General features: G+C 33.6%; 1 protein-coding gene across 17 annotated transcripts in view; it reads right to left on the reverse strand.

Annotated features, from left to right (window-relative positions):
• The window catches only part of FIP1L1 (factor interacting with PAPOLA and CPSF1), a 72363-nt gene that overhangs the window by 21877 nt on the left and 28317 nt on the right, over positions 1-22169 (reverse strand). For 9 of the 17 annotated variants that reach the window (XM_055341073.1, XM_055341058.1, XM_055341086.1 and 6 more), the window contains 2 exons: positions 9817-9910; positions 7543-7699 (listed from right to left, as the gene is read on the reverse strand). In XM_055341073.1, the coding sequence (XP_055197048.1) occupies positions 7543-7699; positions 9817-9910 (251 nt within the window). Of the gene's footprint in view, positions 1-7542; positions 7700-9816; positions 9911-19090; positions 19199-22169 lie in introns of all 17 variants that reach the window. The other 8 variants (XM_055341006.1, XM_055341028.1, XM_055341014.1 and 5 more) reach the window with 1 other exon arrangement.

Here is a 22169-nt window from a genome sequence, read left to right on the forward strand (position 1 = left end):
TTTACTACATGCTTTTCTGTGCATCAATATTTTTTTTTTAATTTTAATTACACACACACACATACATTGTCTAACATCTACCCTTTAAAAATAACATCCTATTTTGGGTTTACTGAAAATACTGATAAACTACTGGAATTTTTTTAAATATAAAAAGCAAAAGGAAAAATGAGTTCAGTTCTCAAAAAATTCAAGAAATTCTTTTTTAAAGGTATTTCCAGAAAATATTTTTTTGGCAAACAGCATCAATTAATATGCAGATTTGCTGTGTAAGACCAAAAATCTTACAGAACTACAAAAATTTGCTTAATAAATATATTCATAAAATAGCTTCTCAAAACTACTTCCTCAAAGGTGTGGGTATTTACCCAGCATAGGCCAAGCTTTTACCAAAGCAGCAGTTCTCAAATTGTTATGTAAAGATTCCAGGGGGGTCTCTAAGACCCTTTTAAGGAATCTGCAAGGCTAAAACTATTTTCATAAAAACACGAAAAGGGTAGCCCCGGTGGCCCAGTGTTTTAGCACCTGCCTTTGGCCCAGGGCATGATACTGGGGACCCGAGATGGAGTCCTGCATCGGGCTCCTTATGGGGAGCCTGCTTCTCCCTCTGCCTGTGTGTCTCTGCCTCTCTCTCTCTCTCTCTGTGTGTGTCTGTCATGAATAAATGAATAAAATCTTAAAAAAAAAATGAAGATACCATGAAATCTAAATGTTATCAGCAGGATATTGATTTAATCAACTGTGATATCACCGTAAAATGCAGTACTGTGTGACCATTAAAAATGAGGCAAACAGTAAAATGTCAGCTAACTGGATGTTTTAAAAAACAAAAAACAAACAAAAAAACTCGTTCCTGCTCTTCATAACCTCCATAATTTCTCTACCCACAAATATGTGTACGCACTTCAACGTGAGAAATACTTTAAAAAAAAAAACTTTTAAAAGACACATTATTGGGGTGAATATATACAGAATACCATGATTCATTTCAACATAGTTAACAAAACAGGCTTTTGGACAAAACTGCCTGCTGGTTCTATTCTAGCTATTGCTTAAATTCTTTACACCTCAGTTTCTCTTCTGCAAAATTAGAGTAATGTCTCTTTCAGATATTAAGAATAATATTGAGTTAATACATGAAATGTGCTCAGAACAGTGCCTTAAATAGTAAATAAGCTTTTGATAAACATTAGCTACTATTAGCTATTACAGTGACCCTTAAAAAACAGGAGTTTGAATTGCACAGGTCCACTTAAACGTGGATTTTGTTTTTTTTTTTATAGCATGGACCTACAAATGCATTTTCTCTTCTTTATGATATTAACATTTACTTTCCTCTAGATTACTTTATTGTAAGAATATAGTATATAATATACATAACATTAAAAATATGTATTAAATGACTATTACAATCAACAATAGGCTATCAGTAGAAGTTTCTGGGTGGTCAAGTTAAATGTGGATTTTTGACTGCTTGGGGTATTGGTGCCCCCTAACCCTGGTATTTTTCAAGTGTCAACTGAATTTCTACTAATACTTAGTGAAAGCATGAAACTGCACTAATATATTTCTGAAAAATTTAACACAATAGAACTACTGGGTGGTTCACTAGGTGATGAAAATAACGAATTTTCTGAAAATTAAGAAAAATGTTGAATAATCCATGTTTTCAAGCTACTGTTAGTAATGGTAAGAAAACCACATTAAATACTTTTTCATTTAAAAAAAGCTACTCCAAATGTCACATTAATTTGGGACCAAGGGTCTCTATATGTTTGCTGTATTCTCCAAGAAAAAACCTCCACTCTTCATACAAATCCTGGCAAATATTTTGTTCTGTAACGTTTCAACTGTGTCTGTAGATGTGTGTTTGAGGGGGGTAGGAGGCAATACACCTCTCCTTGTCTGGTATTTGACAGTAAAAGTGCCCTGAATGCATGCAATCTCCATCACCTCATCATTGTCAAGGAGTAACTATCTACTTATGCAATGAGTCATGCCTGGAAACTTAGCTCTAAGAGTTGACCAGAACTTTTTTTTCTCCAAACCAAGGCATTTGTGAGAGTGAATATTATTATTTATGCTGGGATAAAAGGTACAAAGTAGGGCCTATCCCAGGCACATCTGGATGTATCACTCTATTAGAGAAAAAATTCTTTTTATGAAAAGATCAACACTCCAAAACATGGGTATAATACATCATTACAATATTGTATCATATACAGGCCTATAATCTTGAAAGAGTATGCGTTTCAAAGTAAATGTTAACAAAGACAACATTAAAATCCGTTTAATTTCTCAAAGGATTTTTTTTCCTTTCTCCTTTTAGTATTTCTCTAGAAAGCAAAAAGAAAACCCAAGATTTCTCTAAGAAAAATGGAGTACTTTTTAGGCAAACTTAAAAAAAGATTCCTGAGCCACAGCTTTCTTTCATTAGCTGCTTATGATTCTTAAGGTGATCCAAATTACAGTGAACTCTATAGAACATACTGTAATCATGTCCTTCTGTGGTAAATGGTAACTGAAGATGTGGCTTTAATCAAGGCCCCTACTCAGAGGGGAAGGATCTGTACACCCATACTGTTATGGGAAGCTAGTGCCCTGACAAGTGTCTGTGTGACTATACCAACTGTCAGTCTGAAAAGCTCCCTGGTGTTATGGATACATAAATATGTTAACTCAATCAGATGTCTTATTTAGGGAATTTCAAGTATACAAAAGATCTCTGTGATTAGCACTGCTGGGAAACACTGATGGAAATACAGACTATGAAAAAAAAAAGACTATGTTCTCTCCCAACAACTCACAACATAGTAAAAACAAGGAATAATTCAGATACAATTTACAAATATCTGGTTTTAGTATGAACTAATTATCTCCCTGCCTCCAGCAAATATAACCGTTAGATAATACTTAAACCAGCATCAGAAATCCTGTGAATCAGTATCCTTAAGTGTTGATAGGACAGCATGGAAATTCTAAGAATAAGTAATCAAAGGAAATCTGGACAAGTATTTAAAATATAGAAAGCATGTAGTTGAAAATTAACATTATAGGCATACCTCATTTTACTACACCCACTTTACTGTGCTCCAAGTTACTGTTTTTAAGAAATTGAAGGATTGTGGCAACACTACTTCAGTAAATCCAATGGAGTTATTTCCTTTTTTTTTTTTTTAAGATTTTATTTATTAATCATGAGAGAGAGAGAGAGAGAGAGAGACAGAGACACAAGCAGAAGGAGAAGCAGGCCCCATGCAGGGAGCCCAATGAAGGACTCGATCCCGGGACCCTGGGATCACGCCCTGAGCCAAAGGCAGATACAAAGCCACTGAGCCACCCAGGCGTCCCTGGAGTCATTTCCCAGCAGTGTTTACAGATTTCATGTCTTTGTGTCACATATAATTGTCACAGTATTTCAAAATTTTTCATTATTTTGTTATGATGATTTGTGATCACTGATCTTCTGATGTTACTGTTCAACTGCTTTGGGACACCACAAACTCTAATCCTATCTAAGATGGCAAACTATCAGTAAATGTTTGTGTGACTGCTTGACTAACCAACCACTGCCCTGTCTCTCTCCTCCTCTCCTGAGACAGAATAATGAAATTAGGCCAATTAATAACCCTCTAATGGCCTCTAAGTGTTCAAATGAAAGGAAGAGTCACACACCTCTCCCTTTAAGTCAAAAGCTAGAAATTATTAAATTTAGTAAAGAAGGCATCGTAAAAGTCAACTGGCTGAAAGCCAGGCTCTTGTGCCATATAGACAAGTTGTGAATGCAAAAGAAAAGTTCTTGAAGGAAATTAAAAGTGCTACTGCAGTGAACACAAAGCAAACTAGCCTTATTAAAAGTATGGAGAAAGTCTGAGAGTGGTCTGGATAGAAGATCAAAACAGCCACAATATTCCATTAAGCCAAAGGCTAATCCAGAGCAAGGCCCTTATAACCCTCTTCAATTCAGTGAAAGTTGACGAGATGGGGAAGCTACAGAAAAAATGTCTGAAGCTATCAGAGGCTGGTTCATAAGACTTAAGGGAAAAAGCCCTCTCCATAACATAACAGCTCAAGGTGAAGCAGCAAGTGCTGATGTAGAAGCTGCAGCAAGTTACCCAGAAGACCCAGCTAGGATAATTCATAAAGCTGCCTACACTGAACAACAGATTTTTGACGCTGACAAAACAGCCTCCTATTGGAAGAAGATGCCATCGGGGACTTTCACAACTGAAAAGAAGTCAAGGCCTGGCTTCAAAGTTTCAAAGGACAGGCTGACTTTCTTGTTAGGGGCTAATATGCAGCTGGTGACTTCAGGTTGAAGCTAATGCTAACCATTCTGAAAGTCTTAGGGCCCTTACGAATTATGCTAAGTCCATGCTGCCTGTGATCTATAGTTGGAACAACAAAGCCTGGATGACAGCGTATCTGTTTACAACAATGGTTTACTCAGGATTTTAAGCCCACTGCTGAGACTACTGCTCAGAAAAAGAGATTCCTTTCAAAATATTACTGCCCATTGACAATGCAACTGGTTACCTAAGAGCTCTGGTGCAGAGACATACAAGGACATTAACGTTTCCATGCCTTATAACACAATACTCCTTCTCAGCCCATGGATCAAGGAGTCACTCTGACTTTCAAGTCTTATTGAAGAAATACATTTCATCTCGTAAGACTACAGCTGACACAGACAGCGATTCCTCTGACAGATCTGGGCAAAGACAACTGAAAATCTTCTGGAAGGGATTCATCATTCAAGATGCCATTAAGAACACTCGTGACTCATGAGCAAAGGTCCAAATAGCAACATTAACAGGAGTATGGATGAAGCTGATTCCAAAACTCACGGAGCACTTTGAGAGCTTCAAGGCTTCAGTGGAGGAAGGAACTGCAGCTGTGGTGGGAATAACAAGAGAACTAGAAAGAGGAGTGGGGCCTGAAGATGGGACCGAATTGCTGCAATCTCATATAAAACATGAACAGATGGGGGGCTGCTTCTCATGGATGAGAAATAAATAAATAAATAAATAAATAAATAAATAAATAAATAAATAAATAAATAAATAAATAAATAAATAAATAGATAAATAAATAGATAAATAAATAGATAAATAAATAAATAAATAAATTTGGTTTCTTTACACAGAACCTACTCCTGTTGAAGATGCTGTGAAGACTGCTGAAATGACAACAACAGACCTAAAATATGACTTAAACTTAGTAGGTAAAAGCAGCAGGCAGCAGGGTTTGAGAGGATGGACTCCAATTTGGAGGCAAGTTTTACTGTGGGTAAGATGCTTTAAGACAGCATCACTGCTACAGAGAAATAGTTCATAATGGAAGAGTCAATGGATGTGGCAAATTTCACTGTTGTCTTATCTTAAAAAACCGCCACAGCCACCCCAACCTTCAGCAATCATCACCCTGATCTATCAATCAATAGCTACCAACATCAAGACAAGACCCCAAGATCAGCAAAAAGATTATGACTCACTTAAAACACAGATGATGGTAAACATTTTTTAGCAACAAAGTATTGTTTAATTAAGGCAGGTACCTTATTTTTTAGACATAATGCTACTGCACACTTAACAGACTACAGCAGAGTATAAACATAACTTTTATATGCACCAAGAAACCAAAATTTCATTTGATTCTTTTTATTGCAGTGGTCTAGGACTGTAATATCTCCGAGGTAAGCCTGTAAATAAATAACTTAAACAAGAGAAAAATAATGAGTGTTACTCTACAGCATAATGTCATATAAATAATCTGAACATTATTAAAAGATACTATCCTTATAAACAGAGTTATATGGCAAAAAAAAAATGGAAAAGCTTTGTCATTTTGGAAAAAAGTATACTTCTAGATAATGCCAGTGTCTATAAGCAATATACTTTAGAGCTTCTAAATATGCTTATACCAAAAAGTATTTATTTTTTCACCATTTTTCATACTACCTCTCTCTCACTCACTTATACCACTTACTCTCACAGCAGCTAGTGTTGACTATATAAATTATTAGCAATCTGGGGATATGTTATGTTAGCTAGTAATACAAAAAAATTCTTTTAAGCTACCTTTAATACCTGGTAAAGTTTAAAATAAGTTTAACCTGGTAAAGTTAAAATAAGATTACCAATCAATCTAGCATAAGGACTATTAACACATACATTGATTATCTTCCAGTGTCATTAAATCAAGTATGTTCACAATTAACTATTTCTACATTTTATCATGTTCAGTAGACAAAGGACTCATCTATGAATCTCTTAAGTCTTCATTCCTTTCCCTTTTCCTTTAGTTAATTCTCATTGTACAAAAGACCAAAGAGTTACCAGTCCTATCACAACCTCTGAAATGGTTCATACTCCAGAACAAGAGATTCATTGAATTTTAGAAATAATGTTGTCTGGAGTAAGCACCTCCAACATATCCAGCCTTCTCTTTCCTCTGCTTTTGAGACAACCCAATCTCTAAATCAGACGTCTTTCATAATAATTTTCTTTTCCTTTTTCAAGATTCAAGTGACAATGGAAGGGAATCAAAGGTATTGTGGCTGAAGGGCCAATGCAGCAGCTGAGATTTAGAGACGAAGGATGAATACTATAGGGAAGGACTATTCAGACCCTTTATTTGCCTCAGTATTCTGATTACAAATGGCACCTTAAAACAAGCACAGCTCTCTTAAAATGACTGAGTGGACATGGCTCTTTTAGTATAAACTGATTTTAAGAGAAAGCAAATTTTAACATATCTCACACATGCAATTATAATTAGGACCAGGAGCTAGTTTTTATCATTTACTACTGGCACTCTCCCTAGGAAGAAAGTAATTATCACCTGAATCAATCTTGTCAGTTTCACTAAAAAATGATTAAGGTGAATAAATACTGGAAGCTATTGGACATAAAGTAACGAAGACTACTGGATATAAGGTTGAAAATATAAAATTTGGGGATTATTTGTCAATTTTATCTATTGCCATCAATAAAATAATAAATCATCAAAAGTGGCTCAAAATAGGATAGAAATTTACTTTAATTTTGTCTTGTTTAAAAGAAGTAAATACCAGGTACCTGGCACCCAGAAGCAGTCTCCTAAAAGGAAACCAGTATACAAAGATGACCAGACTGAGATTTTCACTTCAATCTCTTCATAGGATATATTTTTTGAATTTTACTCCAATTCTCTAAAGTATCTCTAAAACTTTTTTTCAAAACCAGTTAACAAGGTTTACAATTCAATATGGATTTATACGTATACAATTAGCAACCATAGTGATCACTACTTTTACATCACAGTTTTAGTATCTGTCCATTCTCTATTTTGGTATATTCTCTTTGCTATGCTAATAGCACATATAGATCTGTTTCACTATGAATTTACTGAAGATTTAACATAAGTTTCCTAATTTTAATACAGTGTAATCAATGAAGATTTTATTTTCAAGTATATATATTGTAACTATCAGAATTAAAAATAAAAGAAACACTCATGGTTATTTTTCTTTCAAAATCAAAAGTCTTATTTACTATTTACCTGGTGGTGGAATCAGAGGTGGAGCAGTACTGACAGTTGGAGGAGGTGGAAGAAATGGAGGAGGTGGAAGGTGGGTGGGAGGAGCTCCTGGGGGGAAAAATGGAGGTGGTTTGCTAAAATTGTTGTCTACTTCAGTAGCAGATCTTTCAGAAAGGACCTAAAATTAAAGCACAGTTAATTTAAAAAATGAATAAATGTTCTTTTCTAAGATTTAAAACTCAATAAATTCATTTAAGAAATGAAGTAGAAAGTTTTATTCACATATACATATTTTGAGAAGGTAGAAGTAGTTTTTTCTGTGTGTGATATTTGTGTATATATACAGATGTGAATATACATTTACACACACTTTTTAAGATGTCCATATAAAGCCTAGAAAAAATGAACTGAATCATTACCAAAAAAATGTAGTAAGAAAAAAAAATGTAGTAAGAAATAATAAAAACATTCTAAACAAGAGTACTTCTAAATTAACTACATTATAAATATAAGGTAGGAAGTATTATCTGTTACCCAATCAATTACAGTATTCAAATTAAGGCAATGTAATCATTAATCACAAATGCCAGCATTAAGAAATTAACATGGCAATAGAAATGGACATTCACTGTACTAGGGCTTGTCATCGTCAGGTTGCATGCATTAATAAATAAGCAGCCAGATATAAAATAACTTTTCCATGTGAGCCTTGTAATTTTAAGAACAAGGATTTATACTTGAAAAGTAAACATGTTTACAAAATACTGATCTGTGTAAACAGGTAAGGGACAGTCAGCAAACCTAAAGGAGACACACAGAGAAATCTGGATTTTTGTCAAGGCTCCATGAGGGATTCCGATGTGTAAACATATCTGGGAAACAGGAGAAACATCCAACATAATGCTGTAAGTTTAATTTATACTTCTAAAATCATTGTTGGCTAAAGGGTATCACTTAAACATATAATCCCTCTTTTCATTAACTTTTCCTACATTATAAGTACAGTAATTTTTGTAATGCTTATGCTGATAAGCTATTTTTTAAAGTAGCTAACAGAATCATTTTAAGAAATCATGGCATTTTAATGGTGGGGGAAAGAAAAGAAAAGAGTGCTATCTTCCAGTTTAGAAATGATTTACTCTTCAGGCTAAAAAGATTAATTTACTAAAAGTAATGAAATTCAAAATACTTTGACATTTTTAAAATAAAAGTACTCATGAAAAGGTAAAACAAAAACCAGTATGATCAAGTTAATATCCGAAAGTCTCAGTTACTAAAGTTCTAACTCGAATCCAAGTTACTAATATCTCCTCTTTCATTCTTTCACTTGAAAAGAAAGGAGGGATCCCTGGGTGGCGCAGCGGTTTAGCGCCTGCCTTTGGCCCAGGGCGTGATCCTGGAGACCCGGGATCGAATCCCACGTCGGGCTCCCAGTGCATGGAGCCTGCTTCTCCCTCTGCCTATGTCTCTGCCCCCCTCTCTCTCTCTCTCTCTCTGTGTGTGTGACTATCATAAATAAATAAAAATTTAAAAAAATTAAAAAGAAAAAAGAAAAGGGAAATCTACTTTCCTCCAAAATGACATGTTAAATTATGGTATATCCATATAATGAACTATTTGAAATAAATTTAAATATTTTTAAGAATATAGAAAATGGAGCAGCCCGGGTGGCTCAGCGGTTTAGCGCCGCCTTTGGCCCAGGGCATGATATCCTGGAGACTTGGGATCGAGTCCCATGTCGGGCTCTCTGGATGGAGCCCGCTTCTCCCTCTGCCTGTGTCTCTGCCTCTCTCTCTCTGTGTGTCTCTCATGAATAAATAAATAAAATCTTAAAAAAAAAAAAAAAAGAATATAGAAAATGAAAATAATATTTTTTTAAAAAAAGGGATACACAAAAAATAATTATAACAGTATATCCTAATCTTGTCTGGTGACAAGGAAGAGATGTATCAGAGTGTTAAGAGTGGTTATCTTCAGATGCTAGAATTATTGGTGGTTTTATTTTCTTCTTTACACTTTTCCCGTATCTTTCCCTTTTTTTGGTCCAAGTAACCTACATGTTATTTTTTACAGCAAAGGAAAAGAAATCTTACTAAAAAAGATCCAAAGATAATAAATTCTAAATGAAATAGCCTTTGTAATAAAAGGGTGATTAATTCCATATTTTAAATCTTCTTTGTAGCAACCTAAAGTACCTAACATATAGCATAGTACTATAAATGTATATTAATACATTAAGTTAGAACATAGATATAATCCTTCAGCTTAAAAATTAATAATTTTAAAATAGGAAACCTGTATGTTGCTGTTTTCATTTGCCCGTCGCCTTCCTTCAACTCGACTAATTGTTATAGTCTGACCAATAACATCAATTGCTCCAGGTAATCTCCTGTAACATAGAAATTGAATCAATTCAGTTTCACCTAATTAGATGTTTGAAAAATAACACAAATACTAGGTGAGACATGAAATCAAAGACCTTTTGCCATGTACTTTAAAATAAAACCAGATCACAACACACATTGAAAAAAAAATTCACTAAGTTAGTTAGATCTTACTACTTTGTACTGTCATAAAAGCTAAGCTTTATTAGTAAGCTGGAACAAACGTACCTAATGATGGTCAAGTTAAATTTAAGTATTTTTATAGGTTTTCTTTTAGATCTCCTGTTTTTTAATAGTCTCCAACTAAATTTATCTTTGTGGAATTGAATCAGGTAACAAATGCTAAGCAAATGGAAATAAAAATTTTTGGCTGCTATAATTGTAAAACATGTTATAGATCTATTACAGAAACTTACAAAATTCCCCCAAAAGACTTGAAAAGAAAGAATGTTCATTTTGATACACACTGCATTTTTCTTAGTGATTTATTCCAAGAATTAGAAAGTATAAAATGGGATCCAATTTTCCATTTCTGATAACTTGCCTTTAAATAGAAAATTTTAAATATTTAAACGCCTGCCCCACTCCAGTTGTATTTATAATCCATTAAAGTTTAAGTATATGAGTAGATGGAAAAAGTCTACCACAAAATAATGCTGCAAATTTAATGAGGAGAAGATAGTAAGTTACATTTCAAAAAATGTTAAAAGCCAGCTAGTAGTTGAGGATTTTATTAAAGCAGATATGCTTAACAAGATAGAAAAGTCAGTTGAAAGAAAAGGCAATGAAAAATGGATGCAAATTAGATGAATGTCTCTTCATCTCTACTTTAGTTCTCTAAACAATCCTGTCTTTAACAATTTTAGAGAAGCAAAACACTACAGAGTACCATGGATCTTTCCACAGTCATCACAGTTAGGCTCCTAAAACAACTAATAACAACTACCATTTGTTGAATGTTTACACATTATACCTAAACCTCACAACCACAAGCCTTCCCTTAACAAATTACCGTATGCTTGTTAGAGGTATTAAGGCTAGGGCTCATAGTGGTGTCACTAGCAACAGTAATAATTAAATGGCAAAACTAACTTTCAAACTTCAGTCTGATTCCAAAGCCTACAGACCCTTTCCCTTGAGCTATTATGCCTCCTAGCAAGATAACTGGCTTTTGATTCTGAAAATCAAAAATTGGTGAAAGTCTGCCTCAAGTGAACCTTGAGAAGCCCCATAAATAATTTTATGCTCACAAAAAAATAAAGATGGCTCTGTAAAAAATGCATAGTGGGATCTGAAATGTCTTCAATTACATAGTCCATTCCTACTTATCTTGCCCACTTTTAGACTTGTGCTCTATATAACTCCAATAGAATTTTTTTTTTTTTTAAGTTCAAGCTTTTCTGATTTTATGCTCAGGTCATTGACTTCCCCGATTTCCTCACAAACTCAAAGAGCAAAAGTGATGAATTAAATAGCTTCATATTGCTGGAAACTATCCTAACATTCACACATGAGAAAAATCCAAATAACTCAGACATAAAAAATAAATATTGCTATTTTCCCCTAAAACTTAGAACAATTACAAAACTATAACTTCATATCAAAGCAAATGCCATCATCCCACTGATAGCTATATACAACTCAGATTCCAACATCCTAACAGATATAGGTGTATATCTTGATGCCAGAATTTCCCTCATCTTTTATTGCTACCAAGGCTTCATTGTAAAAATCTTAACCTCTACTATTTCCTTTTCCACTTTTTTCTATTGCCACATTCTCCCTCCTCCAACTTTTAATATTTATTCTGCTTAAGTACAAATTCTCACAAATTTATCTGGATTTTCAATTTCTCCAAATTGTTAAAGTAGCAAAACTTAAATCTAGATCTAACACTCTAATGTCCATGTCCTAAAGGAAAAATGTCTATATCCTATGGATTTCTAAAGACTGCTTTCAAAAATTCTGAGACATATGAGAGTACTCATTCCCTAAAGTTTATCTTAAATATAGTCAGAGAAATCTAATTTTTCAACTTTAAATGGATTAATCACTGAAGATTCAAAAGCTTCTAAAAATACACACATGGAAAATCAGCCTTAACATCAGTAGAGGAAATCCAAAAAACTGCAATTTCTTACATTTCTACAATAATAATACCTCTTTGTCCAAGGATATTTACTACACAAACGGATTTACCTTAATCAGGTATGTGAAGTTTATCATTTTGTACAAATATTTTTGACAGATATATAAACATATACCAAAGTAACAAAAAATACATAATATTTAGCAGAGATAATTAACAATCCAGTTATTCTGATGTCACATTACAAAAAAATGATGCTGAAGCACATTTTTGTGAAAATTTTTAACAAATCACTTTTTATTTCAGGGCATAAAAAGATCTAATAGAGCTTCACTATGGGGATCTACTGTAACTTGAGTTTCCAACTGCACAAGTTTAACTGGGCTTACTTACACATTGGTTCAGTAAGGCAGATGTAGCTATCAAGATTCTCTATATTGGACTCAATTATACAGTAAAAAGCTGGAGAGAGACAGAAACTAACCATGACAGATATCGTAATGCAGGTAGTGGATGTTCACAAAAGCTTCTACCTTTCATGAATATGAAAATATCTCTGAAATTATAATGGAATTCAATTGACACATTTTGGTGATTCTGATGTAGGCTGCTTATAAAGATACAACAAAAACTTTAAGAGTGGCAAAATTAGGGCCAAATGAAGACAAGGAATTAGCTATTAATCTTTGTCACCAATTATCTGAGCTTTTCATTTTTTAACAGTCAAAATAAAGGACATTAATAAGAAAAGTCTTTTGATGTAATATCAAAATAAAACGTTAGTTCTAAAGACAGCATTTCCTGGTAATACTACTAGTGAGTACCTACTATGTGCCAAAAGCACTATTCTAAGCACCTTTATATGCATTTTCTTTTCATAATAACCCTATGAAGTAGCAACTATTATTTCTATTTTACAGATAAAAATAAAGAGAAAAAAATTTCTCCTGGGTCCACGTTAAGAGAAGACATGGGAGTACAGTAGTTTTCAGTATTTTTGATCCTAAAATAGTTATTTAAGAAACACATTTTGCACAGCAATCCAGTACACACATATAAAAAACTAGAAGTTTCATGAAACAATACTTACATTTATTATAAAGAGTAACATTAAAATCAAACATGAATTATTAGTATTAAATAATCATATATAAAAAAGGCAAAATAATACAAAACCAAGAAATATTTGGTGGTTGAGACTATGAAACTGATTTCACACCCCTCTAATGGACTGAAATCTCATGCTGTGAAAAACACTGAAATAGGGACAAAGTCTCCAATATTACTAAAATGAAAATGTAAGCGAATTTCACAGAACTATTTCTCAAAATGTTCAATACCAAATGAAGCATAATATGCAATTCAATAAAAGCAATTTAATCAGGTAGAGCAAAACGATGTGGTTTGAGTACATAGCCCTGTTGATACAGACTTGATCTAAGGATTGAACTATATAATTCTGAGCAAGAATCCTTAACTAGCATACACAGGCTACTGAGGGATCAGGAGGTACCTGAATTTAAATATATGCATGTGTGGGATCCCTGGGTGGCGCAGCGGTTTGGCGCCTGCCTTTGGCCCAGGGCACGATCCTGGAGACCTGGGATCGAATCCCACATCGGGCTCCCGGTGCATGGAGCCTGCTTCTCCCTCTGCCTGTGTCTCTGCCTCTCTCTCTCTGTGACTATCATAAATAAATAAATTGAAAAAAAAATTAAAAAAATAAAAATAAATAAATAAATATATGCATGTGCATAAATGTATTTTTGAGGCATAAGAATCTATAGTTTGCAGCAAATTTTCAAAGAGGTTACTGCTTTAATGTTCAGAACCACTATTCTAAAAGATGAATGAATCACATATCCTTGAACAAGTCTATGAGTGTATTTTCTCACAACAGAGCTTCTAGTGAGAACTGTGCAGCAACAGTTCAAGGATTCATTCTCTAGGGAAAAAACCTAGATGTGTCTATTAAGTATTCCCAAGTTAAGCAGAGGCACTAGTATCACTGTCTAACTCAGATCATACACCTAAAATAGATGCCTGTAACAATTCTGCATGGAAATTGGTATCACATCTTTTAAGCTACTTTAGGAAAGATAAGCCTTGAAAGACAAAGAATGGATTTAGCCACAGAGGATGGAGATGGAGAACATTTCAAATGGAGGAAAAACATGAGCACAGAAAATACATAAGGAAAATAATGTGCATGATTCCAATTTCCAATTCAGCAAATATACTACCTACCAATCTGTTTGCAACAGAAAAAGCATGATAGACCTTTGGTACTGGCTACCAACAAAAAAGGCTTTTAAAGAAGAAAATATAAATTGAGACACAAAGAGCTCTATGAGGTTATAAAAATGCTATGCAAATGTCAGTTTCCATCCTACTAAATCTATCACAGTTTACCTCAGATTCCAAGGTGGTCACTAAATATTCGATTAATAGTCAATTAATAATCTTCATGCCAAGCCAGAATCCGATCTCTCAATCAGTGGTTCTCAATGCTTCTTACACATCAGAATCATCTGGGAGCTTTTAAGAATCTCAATGCCCAGAGTGCACACCAGACTACTTAATTCAGTTTCTAGGGCCTAAGCATCTATAATTTTTTGATGCTCCCCAGGTAATTCCAATACACGACCAAAGCTGAGGACTACAACTAAAGGCATGCCCAAGGAAGACACTTGCATTGTATTTTATTTCAGAAATCAATTACATTAATGATAAAAATTAATACATAACTTCCTATTACTTAATAAAGTCATATCTACCAAGGCAATGCTATAATTCATTGCATACATATTTTTATATTCATATTTTGAATTTTGTGGAGTCACACTGTACTGCCTCTATACTTTTACTTTCATAAGCACAAGAATTTTCTCTACAATGTATAGTTTATATAGAAAGCTTAATATATTCTATTTTCCAAGTGAAGATTAATCAAAACTTGTCTTGAAAAAAATGTCCAAAATAAAAATCACAGAATTTAAAACTGTTTTCAGAGCATCTAATTTATTGTCTATCAGTACTACAGCTAAAAAGCAGAGATCCAAAGGGAACTAACACTGACTAGGTGCTCTGCAGAAGGTGCTTCTGCAGGCTTAGAAGCCATTTAACCCACAAATACTTGGCGTGAAGTCCAATTCGTTTCATTTTCACAGATATGGAAAAGGCTTTTTTGTGAAATAAGGTGCCAGTACCCAGATTCAGGCTCAGGTATGATTAACACCAAAGTCTACTTTTTTTCCATGCTAATTTTCTGGGGCCTGAATTTTTACAATGTTGTTACTTCTTTAAGCTATCTTAAAAACAAAAAACCTTTGAAGGCTTAAAGGTGGACTATGCTAAACTTTGACTCAGTAGAGAACATAACTGTTCATTAAGAATTGTGTTCAAATTTACTCACTTTTGCACAGAGCTTGAAATGAAGGTTTACATGCTATACTTATGTTTAATTTCATTTTTTAAATATAGGAAAAGATATCATTCTACAGGCAATCTTTTAAAATAAAGGCCTTCATATGTCCAATCACATAAAATCTTATAAGCTACATAATACAGCAAGCATTCATAGTGCTCTATCAAATGTCATGAAGGTACAGGTACATCTTTTGAATATATTATTTCATCAAGACATAAAATAACTAGTGCAAGAACAAATGAAGAGATCTTGGATTGAATGTCCACTTAACATCCAGTTTTATTTTAAGTTTTATGTTTGTCTGTTAAAAGAAATGCAAGCAGGTTTAAATATTTTGGTGATTCAACATTAAGAATTTTACTATTCTTCTTTCAAGAGTCTGAATCAATTAAAAAGCATTATTAATATTAAAAATAAGCTTAATAAGATAACCTAGAATTTGAAACTATCTACCAGCATTTGATATAAATAGAAACAAAACATACAAATAAACTGGACATTAGGAGACGATAACAGCAATCATCCATACTGCCAATTTCAATTTTCTGTGTTCATTAAAACTGCTTCATTCTTCTTACTAATTGGCTTAGTAAAGTGTCACAAAATTCATAAAACAAACTCGTACCAATAAAATGTCCTTCTTACATACATATATAGCTTGAAGAGTACTGTGAATCAAAGGTGGAACAATACGGTTTTATATAAATGAACTGGAACACACGAGATAAAAGTCTGAGTCTCCAAACACAGTAACATGTAAAACGGATTGCAACCACTGTTTAATTGCTCTTTACAAAGAGATCTAAGCCATGTTTCAAAAAAAACCCTACATTTCTCAGTTACCTTAATTATAAGAGTTAGCATCTCATTTTTTATGTGTAAGTTATAAACTTATATGCTGTATGTGTGCGCATATATACATATATTCCAAAGGAGAACAAGAGCTTTTATCTAGAGTTTCTTTTGAACTTTCAAAAGCACAAAATACATACTGAAAATAGTGTCATATTTCTTACTACCTACATTCTGTGAGACTAATCACAAAGTCAGAATAGGAGTATTCTGTGTTCCCAATGCATCTTTTTTGGGGGTGGGGGAGTAACAGTATAAACACTGAGATGTATTATTTTCAGTTACAAGAAATAATATTTTCTCTATAAACTAGTTATATTACTTCAAGAAACAAACTATTAAATCAAAGGGACAACTATTAAAAAATTCTGCTAAATGACTGATTTAAGAAGAAGGAGTTCCAGGTATTGAAATAAGAAAAGAAACATATATAGTTTCATATTGCATTACAAATAAGTGATCTAAGTATTCCTATGCCTTTGCTTATGAAAATCAACCTGCCTTAACTGCTGGTACTAAAAGGCAGAAAACCAGGAATTCTAGGCCTGACTTTGCCTCTTAATTAGTCATAAATTTGGCATATTTCCTACTTTCTCAGATCTCCTTTTCCACACAAACCAGAGACTAGCCAGAAAATAATTTCAAGATTCAAAAGGTCTTCCTGGATGCCTGGGTGGCTCAGCGGTAGATCATCTGCCTTTGGCTCAGGGCATAATCCCAGGGTCCGGGAATGAGTCCCGCATCAGGCTTCCCGCGAGAAGCCTGCTTCTCCCTCTGCCTATGTCTCTGCTCCTCTCGCCATGTCTCTCATGAATAAATAAATAACATCTTTAAAAAAAAAAAAAAAAAAGGCCTTCCTGACAACACAATCCAGTCCTGTCATCTTAAAAATGCACAAACGGGTGCCTAAGTGGCTCAGTCAGTTAAGCATCTCCCCTCAGCCCAGGTCATTATTCCTATAGGTCCTGCGATGGAGCCTGAGTCAGGTTCCCTGCTCGGTGGAGAGTCTGATTTTCACATCTCCCGCTTCCCCGCCACCACCAAATAAATTAATACAAATCCTTAAAAAAAAAAAAATGTAGAAACAGAAGCCCAGAGATTTTAGAGAACTATCTTAAATTCACACAAGCACAAAACCAAACCTAATGTCCATATCCAGTATTTATGGAATGACTGCTTGAAGAAAGTAGTTATTCTTTATCTACAAAGCTGGCTATACTGATTCATTTCAACAACAGAACAACGAAAATGAAAGCTCTTATCATCTGGCCTTTTTGGGATCAGTAAACAGGCTGTCCAGATTGCTGGCCATGTTAAATATAAATCTAAGAGTTTCTCTAGGCACTGTATGCTACAATAACCAAATTAATTATTATATAGAAATTGTATTATTAGCACTCCTGTTAAACTTTGGGGTTTCGTGGAAATATTAAATGTGAAAAGCTTCAAAGACTCCACTCCAGACTTATCAGATCTAACATTTCAAATACTTGAAATTTTTACTGGTTCTTCAAGAATTCTAGTTTTAAAAAGATCAATATCATGTAATACTATGAAAAATGTCAATGGGTACACTTTTAAAATAAAAAGATATGCAAATTTTCATTAAAGCAACCCATGCAACTAAGACTATTCTAAGAATCTAGATAATATATTTCTATCTGCATCAATTACTATACTTATAGTTTGGATATTATTTAAAAGGTCAAAATATTTTTGACTTTCAGATGAATAGTCACTTTTGAGAATGACTAAGCTTATTCTCTCCTAACAAGAGAGCCTATCAAAGCCAAGCTGACTAGAAATTCTTACTATTCATGGAGAATATATAATGAAGACCTCGAAGAAAAGGAAACCTAAGAAAATAAAACTGGTAGTGTTTCCTCCCTTTGCTTCTCTTTTAGTTGTTATGATCAGAGATATACGATCATAAATGACATATTTCAAAGTTTACAAATGAAAATATTTAAAAGCACATTAATATAGCATCAACCTGCCCAGGAAGAAAACTTAAAATGCTGTAACAACAAACACAAACAAAATACCACCCCCATACCATCACTGTTTAAAACTTTAAATGATAAATTAGGGAGGTATCTAAGTCTGTATTTCTCAGTCAAGCAAACTGTTAACTGCTCAGACAGATTACTATTGGCAATGCACTGTCATATCTAACATATTTGCTTCTCACTACATCCCTTGAGGTAAAAATTATTATTACCATGTTACAGGCTCAGAGAGTATATAGTACCCATCAAGGCTGCATGCTATGTCATGATTTAGAACACAAACCAGAATTCTACAGAGGGGAATCAGGAGTAAAAGCATACTAACAATAAGGGACATGATACTTCCTAAAACAACTGGTAGACTCAATGAAATGGCTGCTTTTTGCACTGCAGTTTGGAAAGACTGAGTGCACTTCAATTTTACAGGTTCTAAATATTAGCTCAGAAGGCTAAATCTTATTCAACAAATAGTCAGAAACACACCCAGGGATTTAACAGGGTGTGATATAAGAAAGAAGAATTAAACCTGCAGCAGTGGGGAGAAAAAAAAGTTTATTGAGGTCCCATTAGCATGGTTCCATGCAATTTATAGCGTAGTATAAAAAGCCAGAGAGATGAGAGGCAAGGTGTAAGGTGACAGGGCCTGACTCATGATTTTTAAAACCCTCAATTTCTGTAATGAAAAAGCATAATTGAGGGGGTAAAAATATGGTACAGTCTAATCAAAATTTTATCTTATTACTAGACAAAACAACACTGATGATCTAAACATCAGGGAGTAGCCAATGTTTAAAAACAGCCTTACCTTAGGTCAGGTGATTCGGCCCTCCCATACCGGTCCTGCCACTTCCCAACGCTGGAATTGGCTTTTCTGGAGGCAGTACTTGTCTGAGACTGAGAAGAGGTGCTGTTTCTGGTGAGATAAATTTTCTATGTTTTTTCTTATATATTGTTGTCTCTGACCCCCCTTGTTCTGTCTTTTTCTTTTTCTTTGACATGCTTTTTCTAAAGTCCTTTAGCATGTTCCTATTATATCATTCTCTTCAAGTCTCTGTGGTACTGTAACTGCTAGTAGGTATTTAAATATAAATGTGTTATCAACATTTTATTAACTCTAGAAAATTTTTAGAAATTTTTCAAAATAATATGATGTCAAAATGCAAGAAATAAGAACCAAGGGCATATCAGGTTATAATATATCATTAAGAAATAAATTTATGTGCTTTAATGAATAATATTAACTTCTGTGGCTTCAAAAAACCTTATTCAAAACTTTGGTATTCCTTTCCTTATATTCTTCAATAGGTACAAGTAGTATACCAGCTAACAGTTAACACTCTGATGTGTTTTATAAAAGCCTACTATAAATACATTTATACATTTACATTTAATAAAAATTCCCTTTCAAAATAACTTTCAAAATAAATTTCAAAAGAAAGTTAATTTTAACCACAGTGACACACTCCATAAGATGTTCAGCTATTATTTACACTCTTGCCAGTCCCTTAAAGGACTAATAAGAACACACTTTCAATATGTAAATTTTCTATAGGAAAAACATGTATGTTATGTATCTGCTTATTTATGTAAAAAGAAACAGGAAGAATAAACCAGAAACTAGATAAAATGTAGTCAGTTATTAAAAAGTGAAAGAAATAGGGGAAAGGATGACAAATCTGAGTATACTTGGAACTCTGTTAAATGTTTTATATACGCAAAGAATAAGTCAATAAACATGGAGGAAAAAGAAAAGCTAATACTGAATACAAACAGAAACAATGGAACAATTATACTTTAAATGATTAAATGATTAATATAATCACTCTGAAGAAAGCTGAATATTTTGACTATATACCCTCAGCCTAGAAAAAGAAAAAAGGAATTTCAAAGAAATCTTGAATTCTACTTAATAGGTTTGGTTTTCAAAATGGTAGGTGAAGTCCTAATCTATTCTATGTGTATTTAGGATTAAGCAAGTAAGTACAAACACTGAAGTTTTTGGGAACCAGATTCTCAATGCAGTGAGATGGAGATGTAATATGGAAAAAAGAAAGGAAGTAGAAACCTGTGGTGTCAAATGTGAAGTGAAAGAAACATGGATGACTGCATGATTAAAATTATACATAAGGCAATTTCATATTGAAATTGTTTTGTTTTCTCCAAGTGCCAGGTGCTGAAAAAGCCTAAATACCACGACACTCCAACAGCAATGAAAATAACTGGTGCCAAGATCTTGGCTTCTAATCATTTCCCACTAAAAGGCACCAAGGCGCTTTTAAGAAATGGTTGTTTCCAGGGAGGGGCAGAAAAAGCATAAGATAGGCCTGGAACATCTGGTAAAGCTAGAAAGTAAAATCCTCCAAAAAAAATGATGGAAACAAATCAAAAGGTCACAGGAGCCACTCTGAAGAGGCTGCCATAGGGCAAATCTGGAACAATTTGAACATCAATATGAATTACGGTATATGTAAGTTATATATATAGTTTATATACACTACATATACAAATAAACCATATTTATAAGCCACAAACACACACATAAAACAAAAATTAATGAGTCTAGTTGATAATAAGTGGAAGAGATGAGAAAGCTCATTTTTAAAGAAGAATACCAACAAATTAATGTAAGAAAAGTAACAGAATTAGATAATCACTATTTTACAGCTATTATAATAGTAATGGGAAAAAGTAAAAATCATCAATGGATACTAAAATTCCCTGGAAGTTTAAAAAGAATTAGGATATTTACAGTTACCTCGAAGATTTACTAAATACAAAGTTAAAATAGTAACTTTGCAGTACAAAACCCAAAGAACACCATTACAACTAAACCATTAAAGTTATCATCGCTAACCATGGGGCAAAATGATATCATCTACACCTCCAGGCTGATGCACTGAGGACACAACATCACTTCTGCAGTTTCCTGCCTAAAAAGCAAAACCTGAATCTGATCAAGAGGAAACATCAGGCAAACTCAGATTGAGGATGATTTACAAAAGTACTGGACTATACTCATCAAAATGCAGAGTCAATAAATACAAAGAATGTCTGAGAAACTCTCAGATTAAAGAATAAAGAGATAAAGGAGTTAATTATAATGGATGATCCTGGACTGGATCCTTTTTTTTTTTTTTTTTGGACTGGATCCTAAATCAAGGAAAAGAACTGCCATGAAAGACATTATTGAAATAATTAGCTAAATTTATGGCTTGTTTATTAACATACTGGCTCATTATTAGATTTTATCAGTCTGATAACTGTGCCCTGTGATTACATAACAGAAAGTTCTTGTTCTTACATGCTGAAGTATTTAGAGGTTGAAGACAGGATGTTTACAATTAATAAATGGCTCGCAAAGGAAAATATTTTTGGGAAATTATAAAGCAAATATGGCCAAATGCTAATAATTGGTAAATATGGAGGAATAATACATGAGTCCATGAGTGTTCAGCTTGTCAAAGTTTATCAAGCTGTATGTTCTTGACCTAATATGACAACTTTTAGAGATTAAGCAAAACATTCTGATATATTAAATATTAACATTTTACTTAAGTGTGCCATTTTGCTGGGCAATACAGAAAGTTAGAAACCTAGCATTTCTACCAATTAAGTACAAAGAATCATTAAAAAACTTTCTATGCAAACATACCAACAGTCATCCACACTTCAATAAGGCAATCTAAGATTTTTAACAAAGGAAATACGGTGGTTAAGTCAGTAGTACAATTCATTACTATTTGTTGTGTCATCTCTACCATGTCCTAAGTGACATTCCTATCTTCTCCCTAAAGTCCATAAAATTTTCCTTTCAAACATGTCTCTCTAATCTCCATAAATACAAAGACTATAACAAAAAACACAAACATTTATTTAGGGACTAC

This window comes from Nyctereutes procyonoides, unplaced genomic scaffold (genome assembly GCF_905146905.1).
Source record: "Nyctereutes procyonoides isolate TBG_1078 unplaced genomic scaffold, NYPRO_anot_genome, whole genome shotgun sequence".
NCBI classification, from domain to species: Eukaryota; Metazoa; Chordata; class Mammalia; order Carnivora; family Canidae; genus Nyctereutes; species Nyctereutes procyonoides.